The sequence below is a fragment of the Triticum urartu genome, chromosome 4A, assembly GCF_056163025.1.
Source record: "Triticum urartu cultivar PI428250 chromosome 4A, HENAU_Tu73, whole genome shotgun sequence".
In the NCBI taxonomy this organism is placed as follows: Eukaryota; Viridiplantae; Streptophyta; class Magnoliopsida; order Poales; family Poaceae; genus Triticum; species Triticum urartu.
The window spans coordinates 533,540,627-533,556,243 of NC_141876.1; the positions used below are offsets into that span (position 1 = coordinate 533,540,627).

The window sequence follows — 15,617 nt, forward strand, 5'->3', positions numbered from 1 at the left end:
TCATATGGCGGTTTACATCTACGAGCCCTAATCGCCTTTGGGCCCTGGGCCTTCATGTTAGATCTCCTCCGTAAAGCGCCATCCCTTTTATCTTCATGGACTTCAAACATGATTAACTCCTTGTGAACATAACCCGGCCCCTCATGGCCGGTTTATACTTAATAGTAATATCCCCAACATTAGGCCCCAGATTGATTTGAACTTGTTCATGTCAATCTTCAACACTTAGAAAAATTCCTCCTTTTGCACCTTCGCATAGATCTTGTAAACCGCCGTGACGTCATCCTCCAGATTTGTAGTAAACCGCCATGACATCACCTGTTCATTAAAGCCGAAGATGCCCTTGATTAATGAGCATCCAACAATCGAGGCGACAACCTTGTTATATATCCATTTTTTGGCTCCTCGATTCCCGTGCCTGTTGCTTATCTCTTTGCCTTATAAATAGGGCTGAGGATCCCTTTCTTTTTCCTCCTGTTGCTTCTTTATCTCTTCTTCCACCTCGCGATGCCTCTGCACCCGAGCGCCCCCGCCGTCATCGAGCTTCGCCTCTGCCTCGCCGTCGGCCGCTGCATCAACCTGATCGCACCAGAAAAATGCGGCGCACCTCCGCTGCTTTAACAACTTCGGTAAGTCTTTTCCTCTTTCCTCTATAGATCCACTTAGGGTTCACACAGGTTCATGGTGTTCTTCTCTTGTTCTTCGTCAGTTCATACATAGCAGACCTCAACTTTGATGCGTTCCGTGCGGTAGCTATAGCAGTCTTTTATCTTGGCTATCAAACCATGCCTTCTATGTATAAAACCGATTTGGACTTTTGCGAACTGCTCCAGAACCAACATTTTAGGTCTAAATCTTTTTCTTTTCCTGACCTATGGTAGATCCAAAATGCTAATGTGAACTTGTGGAACCTGTTTTTCCTCACTTAGTCGTTTTTTGCCTCAGATCTGTACCTTCCTCATCTGCGTAGGCGGTTTATCCTTTTAGAAAATAATCCGTCATATGCCATTAGTCCCCTTGTAAACCGCCCGTCGCTTTACCATCTATAACAGCATCAGCCTTCGGTTTAACAATTTTGCATGCTTGAATGCCTTTTTCTTAACCTGTTGCGCTTTATGCTTTGTCAATCATGAATCGTAAACCGGCATTAATCTTTTCCAGCTCTTCGCTTGCAATGGCCAAACAATTTTATGCCTGTAACTGGGTCCCTTCCCGGGTTACTGAAGAGCAACTGGATGGATGCGTCAGAACTGACGCTTTACTGAAGCGAAGTGAAATCCAGTGGCTAGTTCCCGGTCCAGAAAACCCTCCTACCCCCAGGGATGGCGAAGTAGTAGTGTTTGTTGATCACATGAGTCGTGGCTTTAAACCGCCCGGGTCCAAGTTTTTCTGTGATGTGCTTGCCAATTTCCAGATCCATCCTCAAGACATTGGACCAAACTCTGTGTCCAATGTTTGCGACTTTCAAGTATTTTGTGAAGCATACCTGCAAGAGGAGCCAACTGTTGAGCTATTCCAGGACTTTTTCTTTTTGAACCGCCGTATTGAGTTTGTAGACGGGCCCAATATTGAACTCCCCTGATGATGAGAGTCCTCTGCCGGGTTACCATCCTCACCGGCTTACCAACACACATCCATTTCCGCAACGGTTGACTACCAAAGAATGGGCTACATATGCTCCACAACTCTCCAAGCTCAAAGCCTTTATGGCCAATGGTCTAACATGGGTTGATTTTGTTTGCTGCTGGATTTCATGGAGTATATTGCCTTTAAGCCGTCGCCCCGGTTTAATGTGCGAGTATACTGGTGACTCAAAAGACCCTCAACGTCATATTGATACTGAGCTGACAGAAGCTAAAGTTACTGAATCTGTGAAGAAGATACTGAATGAATCGGAGGCTGTCTGTTGCAAGACCGGGTTAAGCCCCTACTACACTTTGAATAAACCGCCAGCTGTAAGCATTGCCCCACTCCTACTTGTACTTAATCTGTGTAATCTCCTATAACTTTTGTCAATTCTTCTAATAGGACGATGACCCATTTTGGAAGAAGAAACCTCAAGAAAAAACCGTGAAAACCCCTCGACCTAAGACGAAGGCGGTCAAGAGGCCTGCCAAGAAGAAGGCGGTTGAATCCACCGGGCTGAACCTCGCCGAAGACCTCGATAATCCATACTCAGAGGTAGAACTTGACTCTCTTGGTTCGCTTTTCATACACCTCATTGACAATGATTATTATCAGGATGACGCTGAAGGCAGCCAGGCTGATGACGCAGAGGTAATTACACTTCCCTCTGGTTCAGACACTCCGTCAACACAGAAAATCCGTCAAACAATCCGGAAAATAAATTTTTGTCACCCCCTTGCTCACTTGGACCCAAAATTTCTTTTGAAGAAGCAGCAGTACGAAGCTCACTGCACAACCCGGCACAGCGGCCAAGTAGTCACTTCGGCCGGTTTACCGAACACTCCGGTTCGGAAACGTCGACCTGAGGTCTCACCCACTTCTGATACTTCTTATCCCAAGGCAGGTTATTTCCGACAACCTCTTAATCCGTTCGATTCAAATTATCAGGGAACGCCTCATTCATCATCTGGCAAGTCGACGGCCACACAACTCCCTCCTCTTAAGACAGTTGCTGGGTAAGTATTTTAACTGAATCTTTTGACGCTTTATACTTGCATGCTATATTAACCCTTGCATATTTTTCCTTTCAGAGCCAAGGCTAGACCCAGCAAGAAGGCTCGGGCGAATAAACCGTCTGACGACCATGTGGTAGTGAATCCCATAGCTCGCGGTGCCTTTCAAATAGCGCATAACTCTCTCAAGCGCATGCCAATGATCATCTCCCGATTTTGACACAAACCGACTCAGCTTGCTCACAGCAAAAGAGATATCAGGCCTCGTGGCACTCGCCAAATACATAAGCGAGCCAATAATCTGAGAATACCTCAGTTGATCTCTAGCAATCCGTCGATTCTTTCAAAGCAACACACTAGCATCATATGGAGTTGGAGAAGGCGTGCAGTCGCTATACCCAAAACGACTCAAGACCTTTTCCACATAATGAGACTGAAGCAGTGTGATCCCACCATTCTCATCTCTCAACAGCTTGATGTTTAAGATAACATCAGCTACTCCTAGATCCTTCATCTCAAAACAGCGAGATAAGAAATCCTTAACCTCCTTGATTAAATCAAGTTTGGTTCCAAAGATCAATATGTCGTTGACATACAGACAAAGAATAACTCCTTCGCCCCCACCATAGCGATAGTACACGCACTTGTCACCATTGTTTACTACAAAGCCGGCAGCAGTTAATGTTCTTTCGAACTTATCATGCCACTCCTTAGGAGCTTGTTTAAGGCCATATAAAGACTTCAATAACTTGCACACCTTTCCTTCCTGACCAGGTACTACAAAACCATCTGGCTGATCCATGTAAATTTCCTCCTTCAACTCTCCATTGAGGAAAGCCGTCTTAACGTCCATTTGATGAACGAGAAGACCATGTGAGGCAGCCAGTGATAGTAGCACCCGAATTGTGGTTAGTCTAGCCACGGGTGAGTAAGTATCAAAGAAGTCTTCACCTTCTTTCTGGGTATAACCCTTGGCCACAAGCCGTGCCTTGTACTTTTCAATCGTACCATCAGGTCTAAGCTTCTTCTTGAACACCCACTTACATCCTATAGGTTTGCACCCATGAGGACGGTGAATGATCTCCCAGGTACCGTTAGCTAAGATGGAATCCATCTCGCTACGTACAACTTCCTTCCAATAGTCAGCATCAGGAGATGCATAGGCTTCTGAAATAGTCCTGGGTGTGTCATCCACGAGGTACACAACGAAATCATCACCAAAAGACTTTGCAGTCCTCTGTCTCTTACTCCTCACAGGAGTTCCATTGTTACCCTCAACAGGATTCTCAACGTGTTCCATCGCAATGGTGGTTTCAGGAATTACAGTGAATTCCTCACTAGATGGAGTAGGTATCTCCTGATTTGATGAACTCGACATATCCTTCATAGGAAATATGTCCTCAAAGAAAGTTGCATCATTTGATTCCATAATCGTACCAACATGCATGTCGGATACCTTAGATTTTATTATCAAAAATCTATAGCCGATGCTATGAAAAGCATAGCCCAGAAGAACACAATCCACGGTTTTTGGTCCAAGCTTGCGCTTCTTGGGAATTGGTATATTGACTTTCGCCAAACAACCCCAAGTACGTAGGTAAGAGAGTTTCAACCTTTTCCTTTCCCATTCCTCAAATGGAGTCATGGTCTTATGCTTTGTGGGAACTCGGTTTAGGACATGACACGCAGTCATTAGCGCCTCCCCCCACCATTCCTTGGATAGACCCAAAGTGTCTAACATGTTGTTAACCATATCAGTTAGAGTTTGGTTCTTTCTTTCGGCTACCCCATTTGACTGGGGTGAGTAGGGAGGCGTCCTCTCATGGATTATACCATGTTCCGCACAAAACAGATCAAATTCATTGGAAAAATACTCTCCACCACGATCGGACCTAAGCCGTTTAATTTTTCGATCAAGTTGGTTCTCTGCCTCAGCTTTATAGTTTTTAAAGAAAGTCAAAGCCTCATCTTTTGATTTCAGAAGATACACATAACAATATCTAGTGGAGTCACCAATCAACATCATGAAGTATCTCTTTCCACCTTTTGTCAACACGCCATTCATCTCACAAAGATCAGAATGTATAAGCTCTAGTGGCGCCAAGTCTCTTGCCTCTGCAGTCTTATGGGACTTGCGAGGTTGCTTAGCTTGCACACATACTTGGCACTTGGAGCCTTTGACAGTAGAGATTTTTGGAATTAAATTCATATTGGGTAACCGCATCATGCAACCAAAGTTAATATGACAGAGTCGTGAATGCCAAATATCAGACTCATTATTGTGGCAAACATTATTAATAACTTTAGTGCAAATATCTGACAAAGATAGGCGGAACAAGCCTCCGCACTCATAGCCTTTTCCAACAAATTGTCCACACTTAGAAATTACAACTTTATTGGATTTGAAAACCAACTTAAAACCATCTCGACATAAATGGGAACCGCTAACGAGATTTTTATTGATGGACGACACGTGATGAACGTTCTTCAGACGCACAGTCTTCCCCGAAGTAAACTTCAGATCGACCGTACCAACACCTCGAACGATGGCATGTGACCCGTTCCCCATCAGCACGGGTGAAGTCCCTGTTGCCTGGTAAGAAGAAAACATGGAGGTGTCAGCACAAACATGTACATTGGCACCGGTGTCAATTAACCAATCAGGGGATTGAAATACTGAAAGGATGGTAGGAAAAATACCGTACCCTGATTCCTTCATATCAGTATCACCGATGACAACATTAGCGGACTTGCCGCTCTTCTCATGTTCGCGCTCCTCAAAGCGGTTAGGACACTTCGTAGCCCAGTGATTAGGATCACCGCAGACATGGCAAAGTCCCTTCCCCTTCTTATGAGAATTCTTCTTGAAGTTGGTAGAATGTGATGGCTTGTTCTTTGTATCAAACTTGCCTCTGCCCTGAGTTTTGTTCTTATTGTTTTTGAACTTGTTGGGCTGGGAGTTCTTCTTCTGTACCATGTGGGCACTAGAACCTCCCTCAGCAACTCGAGCACGTGTGTCCTTTGCTCTCGCCTTCTCTTCAACATTAAGAGTACCAATGAGATCCGCAACGGAAAACTCCTGTCTCTTGTGTTTCAGGGAAGTAGCAAAATTGTTCCATGAAGGTGGAAGCTTGGCAATGATGCCTCCAGCAACAAATTTGTCCGGCAACACACACTTGAAGTACTCAAGTTCTTTTGCGAGCGACTGTATCTCATGAGCCTGTTGTACAACAGGGCGCTCATCAGTCATCTTGTAGTCATAGAATTGCTCCATGATGTACAACTCGCTACCGGCGTCCGAGGCACCAAACTTGGCCTCGAGCGCAACCCACATGTCCTTGCCGTTGTCAAACGACATATACGAATCCACAATGGAGTCATCAAGAACACTCAGAAGAGCGCCTTTAAAGAGGGTATCGATCTTCTCAAAAGTTTCCAGCTGTGCTGGATTAAGATCACCCTCAGGCTTGCCCTTGGTGGCATCATAGCAGCCCATGGTCTGAAACCAGTAGACTGCTCTCGTGCGCCACCTCTTATATTGTGCCCCCTTAAAGGCAGGCGGCTTCAGATGCGCAGCAAAACCACTCGGAGTAAATTGCCTATAATCAGGTTTTCGGATTGTTGGAAATATGAGCAAATTACTACGAGATTTAATCTGAATAAACAGAAGATAAATCATGACCACAGCAGCAGAGATTAAACTAATCATGCGAACTAGCATAGCAGATGAAAATATCACATCTAGGGCACATACTAGAAACATGAATTCTACCACGATCTTGAACAGGAAGGATAGAATCACATACGGTGCAACGGGTGCAGCACCGCCGGCGTTGACGTTGTCTCCCATGTCGTCGAGGATGAGGTTGCCGAGGTCGGGGAAGAAGTCGTTGTTCGCGAAGTCGTCGCTGCCAGCAGTCGCGCGAGTGCGCTCCCCAAAAACCTGATCGCCCCTCTCCCGTACAGGATCACGAGAGGCGGGGTTCCGGAGGCCTGCTGTCCCTTCTCGCGGTGCACACCGGAAGGAGGGATGGAGAAGACTTGCTTGGCGGCGCAATGATCTGGAACGGTGGTGAGAAACCATACGAAGCGGCGGCGGCTAGGGTAGACGTCTGCCTGACTATATAGTGCATGCCGGGTAGGTCGTGGGAGTAAACCCCACGTCCGAGTCGTCACGATCCAAAAGAATCGGAAACGGTTCAGTAATTAACGCGTCTGTTAATTATTAATTAATGACTCATTGATTTTCCCATGCAGCAAAAATATAGACAACGTGCATAGCTCTGTCCTCGGCTCGACTCAATCCCGCAACCCGCGGCGCGTCGCGTCGTGACGAGGCGTGGCGTGGCGAGGCGAGCGAGGAGGAGGAGCGCGCGTGTAGGTCTCCTCTTCTCATGCTCATACAAGTGGTAGAAGAGCTCACCTTATAAAGAGGTGCAACTCTCTCTCAACTTCCGGGGTGGGACTAAACTTTAGCCTCACTCACTCCACTCACATGTGTGCATGAATGGGCCAAGAGAATTTCAAAATTTTAGTTGGGCTTTGGGCCAAAGGCCTACTAGCAAAATTCCAACATTGGCATCGTCGACATGTTGCTTCGATGCCTCGCCGTCCTAGGCCACCAGCTCCTCAAAAAGTTGGGTGCATTGGCACAGAGCTACCAACGTTTGTAGTAGACCATGTGCGCTCTATACATGGACACGAGCACCGCTCAGTTCACGTCGACGATACCAGGGTCCACCTCATAGATGGCCCGACGATAACATTGCACGCATGCTCCGCCTCCAGATGAGCCTCCACCAATCGGTGTGGCTGTCATGTTGTACTATTGCTCCGTCTGAAACAACCAGAAAACGAACACTAGCACGTCGTGGATAACAATCGCCTCCTCCTTCGCGACCTCCATCATGGCCATTGGGTCGCCCTCCTTCCCCTCCATCGAGTTTGTCCCCAGGGAGCTCGAAGATTGTGCTGCCTCAATTCGATCCTGGCGTCGGGCGTCCGTGCCTTTTAGTGGCGGAGCTTGGGCCACATTTCTGGAGGGGCAATGGTTTGAGGGGGAGGGCGAAATTATGAAGTTTGGCCTTGTTTTCCTGTACTTACGGCCCAAATACCAAGTGGTAGTGAGGGATTTTTTTCATGGGCGGTGGCCCAGGTTGCACTCCATGAAGCTCTGTCACTGCGTGGCATGGACCTGCACCATCGACTGAAACATGAAATCGCAGAGCTAACTATTGCGACGTCGGACGATGAACGCGGATGCGAAATAGCTGTGACGAGCGGAGCAACGAAGATGTGAATGCAGGCAACTGGAGTAGGCTTCTCAGTCACCGCGGTGACATAAATGCGGTTAGGCGGCTGCACCCAATGTAAATGTGCGGAGGGTTCTACAGTTAAACGACTGGAAATAGTTTTTGATTGGGTCCGAGCTGTCAAAGACCGACATGGCGATGTCCGAACTTTCAAGAGCTCCCCCAATTTGAGGCCAACTTGTGGGATTTGAGAGGCATTTTGATGCTTTGATTATGGCAGCATGTGAACTCTCTCTCTCTCTCTCACACACACACACACACACGAGTCCTCGCTTCTGAGGGCATGGCCAATGCATAGCCTCAAGGTGATGCCTCGTATGCCATGTAGGATCGGATGCCAGAAAAGTAGGTTCGGATGAGGAAGCGGGAATCCTCTGTAGGAGACGGGTGATTGAAGAGAAAAAATGTGGTCCGATATAAAAAGCTAAAAAAGTAAGAGTGAAAAGTAGAGATGCATGTGTAGTAGAATCTTTATTTTCTACTCCCTCCGTTTCTAAATATTTTTCTTTCTAGAGATTTCAACAAGTGACTATACGAAGCAAAATGAGTGAATCTACACTCTAAAATATGTCTATATACATCCGTATGTGGTAGTCCATTTGAAATCTCTAAAAGGACAAATATTTAGGAATTGAGGAAGTATTTTTGATGAGGCTAAGTAGTAATAGCTTGCATTGGGGAGAAAAAGAACCTCAATCCCTCACTCCCCGCCCTCACGTTACACCGGCGGGAGAGGAGCGTGCTTCTCCGCTCGCTGAAATCTCGCGGCGGCGGCTGGTTGGCCTTCTGCTCTGGATCTGGTACAGCAAGGTGAACCGTGAGAACACAATCCCTTGTTAGTACTATTTGTCAGCCATGAATTGGATCTGAGCAGAGCACCGTTCCTACTTAGATAACTTTTGCAGAGGTCAGAGCCTCAGAGGGAGGCCGGTGGTAGGTAGGCTTCTGCTTCTCCTCCGGCCTCGGCGGTCCGAGCAGATTCTCTTGACCGGTGTGCTGCTCTGATGCCGTCTTCCCCGTGTCAACTAACACTGCACAGGTCATTTTTATCCATCCAAACCCTAACTAATAGCTGCACTTTAGAGTAAGATATTCGATTAGCCTTGCGTGCTTCCATCCAATTCTTCATGACCCGTGATGTTTCTCTATACATCTAACCCTGCACATTGTTAATTGATCCATGATTAATCAGATACACATTGAGTTAATTAATTCTTGATTTCCTTGCTTCTTTGTGATTTTCGTATTTGGAGTGAGTGTATACATGCGCCTGCAGATCTCTTGAAACAAGCAAGTCAGAACAGATTGATTATTAAAATGCATGAAAATCTGCAAGAACACCAAATGGCTCGAACTCTGCTAGGTATGAAGATAGGTTGCTAGCAAGGATCCTTTACAGAGAGCTTTTGTTTTAACCAAATTCTTGGTCTAATCCAGCATATGTATACACTGTTTGTTTAGTTTTTCTTGTAGTACTGAATCAAACTTAAAAACAAATTGGCGATATCCATCATTTAATTCTTTCTATTTCTGTATATACTACTAATCTTCTATGATTACCTTGTTCCAAAAGCTGAACTTGAAATAGATTAAAATGGTTCGCTTATGTAGCAACTGCTTTGTCCCCAGTAAAACATAGTTTAAGATGATTGAATTATGTTACATTATCTTGGTCTCCATGATTAAAATCTGCTTCCTTGCCTATCCTGACATTATCAGTTTTTCCTTTCAGTAAACTACCATAAAGAGATGGACCCTGGGAATGGTTTTCTTGCTGGTAAGCTAACTGATGATCTGGTGGTGGAGATCCTCTCCCGGCTGCCTTTCAAGTCTTTTTGCCGCTTCAAATGTGTTTGCAAGGCCTGGCTTGCCTTATCCTCTGATCCGCAATACTGCAAGAAGCTTCTGAAAATTCCAACAGGTCTTCTCTACCAACGACGTTATCACTCTGCTATTAAGCTCGCTAGCCTGCCCCATAATGATAAGGATTTTGATGAAGCTCTTAGTTTCCTACCACAGTATGAGCAATTAGAGCTGTTGGACTCTTGCAATGGCCTAGTCCTTTGTAAGTACAAGAACAACTATACTCCTCAAGGTATTTGCCGCTTTATCGTGTGCAATCCGGCAACACGAGAGTGGAAGATACTCCCTGACACTCTTAGCCATTATGACCCTTTTTACAATATGAGTATTCTGGCCTTCAGCACATCATGGTCGGCAAACTTCTACATCTTCAACTTTCAGCGGCTGAGTACCCTCCGTTTGGGATTTGGCCCTGTCAAACTTCAGGTGTTCTCGTCTGATCTTTCCTCTTGGTTTCTGGACGATGCATCATGGCTCTCTGAGACAATGGTTTCTCAACCACACCTGTTTATTGATGGAGCACTGTATGTGCGGACAGATTTGCATGAGATTATGGTACTGAAGAGCTTGGAGGAAACTAGTTCTGGCATTCTACCCTCTCTTCGGACTATTGAGTTGCCGCATGAAGATGTTGGTTTTATTGCTAGGTTTGGCCAATGTTGTTTCGGCCAATCTTCGGGGGCCTTGCATTACGCATTGCCAGAGGAGGATGCTCGTACAATTCTTGTTTGGAGTCTTGATGTTGATGAGCCTTATGAGTGGAGCCTCAAGTACCGCCTCAGTATGAGCCATGCATTCGGAAGGGACAACCTTTGTCAGTATGACGCACATTCCTGGAAATGTGACTATGAGGTCATCGCTCTTGACCTGGAGAACGATGGTCTTGTCCTATTTGATGAACAGGCAGGTAAGCTTCATTTGTACAATATAAGAACCGGTGAACTTAACATGATTCAACTAGATAACCACCGCTTCCGCAGTTTGGAAGACGAATACTACCATTGTGTGGCATCCTACTCAAAGCTCCCTGCTTTAACCATGTAGTTGGTACCGTCTTTGTTTGGCTTTTGAGTGTCGCACCTCTTTATGCTGTCAAACAATGCAGAGGCAGTTCTTCTCTCCGTCAAGTGCTATTTAATGATTGTAATCTAGGACCATTTTTTTGTTTTCTTGAACCTATTCCTGTCCAGTAGTACCAATATTAATGAGGTTAGCTCTATTCTGTCACTGATTGTAGCAGCAGTTGCATGTAAGCTGGGAGCTATGTATTCTGCCCTAGCCATCTCTCTGAAAATATAATTCCTGAAATTGTTGAGGGAAGATGCTGAATTTCTTTGAAATACTGGAGGCATGTGTGCTCCGTTTATCATTTGGTATCTTGGGAGGTAAGATTCATAAACTGACACTAATCCATTTATATTTTGAGAAGATACCAAATGATAACACATACCGTATATTATTGCCATAAATTCTCACCATGCATATAGAGTATAATTTGAAAGTGAAAGGAGAAACTTTGTGCTTGTGGAAACTGGTACATGTCAAACGACTCGACATACATAGACGGTTGAAATATTACAATGTGAACAGGTTTGATTTTCTAGTTAACTAACCAAGATTTATGAATTGAAATCCCAATATTTTTTCCCTTTGTTGGGTACCACTAGATTATCCCTATCTTTTGGAACTCCTCACTTTTGCCCCTCCGCCGTCAAGTGGCCCTACGAAAATGCCCTCACAGCATGTTTCCGTTCGGTCAACCCCCTTTGATCATCACTGACACATTTGTTGGACACACTATGTCGTGGTTTTGTCACGGCAGATGTCCTCGTGAAAGGACTTAGTCGTGGTGCCATCGCTACGGGTTAGCTTAAAGGGGTTAAAGCGGACAAGGGACGCAAGAGTTTATACTGGTTCGGCCCCTTATGATGAAGGTGAAAGCCTAATCCAGTTGTGATGGAATTGCTAGGGTTTCGATGACCAGGGAGCGAATCCGCTTTGCTTGGCTTTCGAGTGGTTGTCCGTTGTCCCTAAACCGCCGTCGGGTCGTCCCTTTATATACACAGGTTGATGCCCGACGGTTTATAGAATCCCGAGGCCGGTTCATAAACGTGCCCGGCTCGGTTTCTACCTTTCCTTGCTTTACAACATAAGATACATATCATATGGCGGTTTACATCTACGGGCCCTAATCGCCTTTGGGCCCTAGGCCTTCATGTTAGATCTCCTCCGTAAAGCGCCATCCCTTTTATCTTCATGGACTTCAAACATGATTAACTCCTTGTGAACATAACCCGGCCCCTCATGGCCGGTTTATACTTAATAGTAATATCCCCAACATTAGGGCCCAGATTGATTTGAACTTGTTCATGTCAATCTTCAACACTTAGAAAAATTCCTCCTTTTGCACCTTCGCATAGATCTTGTAAACCGCCGTGACGTCATCCTCCAGATTTGTAGTAAACCGCCATGACGTCACCTGTTCATTAAAGCCGAAGATACCCTTTATTAATGAGCATCCAACAATCGAGGCGACAACCTTGTTATATATCCATTTTTTTGGCTCCTCGATTCCCGTGCCTGTTGCTTATCTCTTTGCCTTATAAATAGGGCTGAGGATCCCTTTCTTTTTCCTCCTGTTGCTTATTTATCTCTTCTTCCACCTCACGATGCCTCTGCACCGAGCGCCGCCGCCGTCGTCGAGCTTCGCCTATGCCTCGCCGTCGGCCGCTGCATCAACCTGATCGCACCAGAAAAATGCGGCGCACCTCCGCTGCTTTAACTACTTCGGTAAGTCTTTTCCTCTTTCCTCTATAGATCCACTTAGGGTTCACACGGGTTCATGGTGTTCTTCTCTTGTTCTTCGTTAGTTCATACATAGCAGACCTCAACTTTGATGCGTTCCGTGCGGTAGCTATAGCAGTCTTTTATCTTGGCTATCAAACCATGCCTTCTATGTATAAAACCGATATGGACTTTTGCGAACTGCTCCAGAACCAACTTTTTAGGTCTAAATCTTTTTCTTTTCCTGACCTATGGTAGATCCAAAATGCTAATGTGAACTTGTGGAACCTGTTTTTCCTCACTTAGTCATTTTTTGCCTCAGATCTGTACCTTCCTCATCTGCGTAGGCGGTTTATCCTTTTAGAAAATAATCCGTCATATGCCATTAGTCCCCTTGTAAACCGCCCATTGCTTTACCATTTATAACAACATCAGCCTCCGGTTTAACAATTTTGCATGCTTGAATGCCTTTTTCTTAACCTGTTGCGCTTTATGCTTTGTCAATCATGAATCATAAACTGGCATTAATCTTTTCCAGCTCTCCGCTTGCAATGGCCAAACAATTTTATGCCTGTAACTGGGTCCCTTCCCGGGTTACTAAAGAGCAACTGGATGGATGCGTCAGAACTGGCGCTTTACCGAAGCGAAGTGAAATCCAGTGGCGAGTTCCGGTCCAGAAAACCCTCCTACCCCCACAGACGGCGAAGTAGTAGTGTTTGTTGATCACATGAGTCGTGGCTTTAAACCGCCCGGGTCCAAGTTTTTCTGTGATGTGCTTGCCAATTTCCAGATCCATGCTCAAGACATTGGACCAAACTCTATGTCCAATGTTTGCGACTTTCAAGTATTTTGTGAAGCATACCTGCAAGAGGAGCCAACTATTGAGCTATTCCGGGACTTTTTCTTTTTGAACCGCCGTACTGAGTTTGTAGACGGGCCCAATATCGAACTCCCCTGATGATGAGAGTCCTCTGCCGGGTTACCATCCTCACCGGCTTACCTACACACATCCATTTCCGCAATGGTTGACTACCAAAGAACGGGCTACATATGCTCCACAACTCTCCAAGCTCAAAGCCTTTATGGCCAATGGTCTAACATGAGTTGATTTTGTTCGCTGCTGGATTTCATGGAGTATATTGCCTTTAAGCTGTCGCCCCGGTTTAATGTGCGAGTATACTGGTGACTCAAAAGACCCTCAACGTCATATTGATATTGAGCTGACAGAAGCTGAAGTTACTGAATCTGTGAAGAAGATACTGAATGAATCGGAGGCTGTCTGTAGCAAGACCGGGTTAAGCCCCTACTACACTTTGAATAAACCGCCAGCTGTAAGCATTGCCCCACTCCTGCTTGTACTTAATCTGTGTAATCTCCTATAACTTTTGTCAATTCTTTTAACAGGGCGATGACCCATTTTGGAAGAAGAAACCTCAAGAAAAAACCGTGAAAACCCCTCAACCTAAGACAAAGGCGGTCAAGAGGCCTGCCAAGAAGAAGGCGGCTGAATCCACCGGGCTGAACCTCGCCGAAGACCTCGATAATCCATACTCAGAGGTAGAACTTGACTCTCTTGGTTCGCTTTTCATACACCTCATTGACAATGATTATTATCAGGATGACGCTGAAGGCAGCCAGGCTGATGACGCAGAGGTAATTACTCTTCCCTCCGGTTCAGACACTCCGTCAACACAGAAAATCCGTCAAACAATCCGGAAAATAAATTTTTCTCACCCCCTTGCTCACTTGGACCCAAAATTTCTTTTGAAGAAGCAGCAGTATGAAGCTCACTGCACAACCCGGCACAGCGGCCAAGTAGTCACTTCGGCCGGTTTACCGAACACTCTGGTTCGGAAACATCGACCTGAGGTCTCACCCACTTCTGATACTTCTTATCCCAAGGCAGATTATTTCCGACAACCTCTTAATCCGTTCGATTCAAATTATCAGGGAGCGCCTCATTCATCATCTGGCGAGTCGACGGCCACACAACTCCCTCCTCTTAAGATAGTTGCTGGGTAAGTATTTTAACTGAATCTTTTGACGCTTTATACTTGCATGCTATATTAACCCTTGCATATTTTTCCTTTCAGAGCCAAGGATAGACCCAGCAAGAAGGCTCAGGCGAATAAACCGTCTGACGACCATGTGGTTGTTGAACCGGAGAAAACTCCAGAACTGGAAGTTCCAAATGCTGACGCCATGTTTGATGAACCGCCCCCTCAAGATCATGATTTGATGAACAAGTAGAAGTTGAAGCAGCAGACCATGCTGATAAACCGACAAGCCCGGTCCGTACTGATGATATCCCGTCAACTCCAGTGAAGGCTGCCGGTGATAAGGAAGATGATGTTATCATTACTGGCGTTGGCCACACCTCCCCTGGCAATCATGTTGCATTATCAAAGCATAGCGCCAAGGAGGAACGTTCTGCTATAGGAAAAGGCAAATGGAGCACCGATTTATCAAGCTATGCCCACCTCAACGCCCAGGAACTCCATTCTGGTTTTTTAAACCGTCTGTACACAAACCATGACTATGAAGCCGGTTTAGTGAATCTGATGAAGGAGCGTTATGAGGTAATTACATAACCTTTTCTCTCTTAAGTCCAATTGTAAGTACCAACTCTAATAGCCCCCAAGGGCCGATTTATCTTTCCAAGGTGAACCGGGACTTTAACCACTGTTACTTTGAGCAGACGTACATTAGCCCCCAAGTGCCAAGAATAATGCTTGTATTACACTTGGGACTTAATTTTTTTCTTCTGATAATGAAGCAAATAGGAACTAGCCCCCAAGTGCAAAGTGCATAACTTGTTATGTGCTTGGTACTTCAAATATATACGGCCCACTGATGATATGTCTTTCCTTTATAGGCTGAGCTGAGCAAAAAGGACACCCAAACCACTGATCTTTAAGAGAACATTAAATCTCAGCAAGCAGAGGCTTCTAAAGCCAAGGAGGAACTGACCAATGTCTTAGCAGCCATGGAGAAGCTGAAGGAGACCTTTAAGAAGGAA

General features: G+C 45.5%; 1 protein-coding gene across 1 annotated transcript; it reads left to right on the forward strand.

Annotated features, from left to right (window-relative positions):
• Positions 1–9,113: 9,113 nt before the first annotated feature.
• LOC147976455 (F-box only protein 8-like) lies at positions 9,114–10,858 on the forward strand. Its single transcript, XM_087519784.1, has 3 exons — positions 9,114–9,148; positions 9,567–9,579; positions 9,671–10,858. The coding sequence occupies exons 1-3, from the start codon at positions 9,132–9,134 to the stop codon at positions 10,856–10,858; spliced, it is 1,218 nt and encodes a 405-aa protein (XP_087375910.1). The 5' UTR covers positions 9,114–9,131.
• Positions 10,859–15,617: the final 4,759 nt, after the last annotated feature.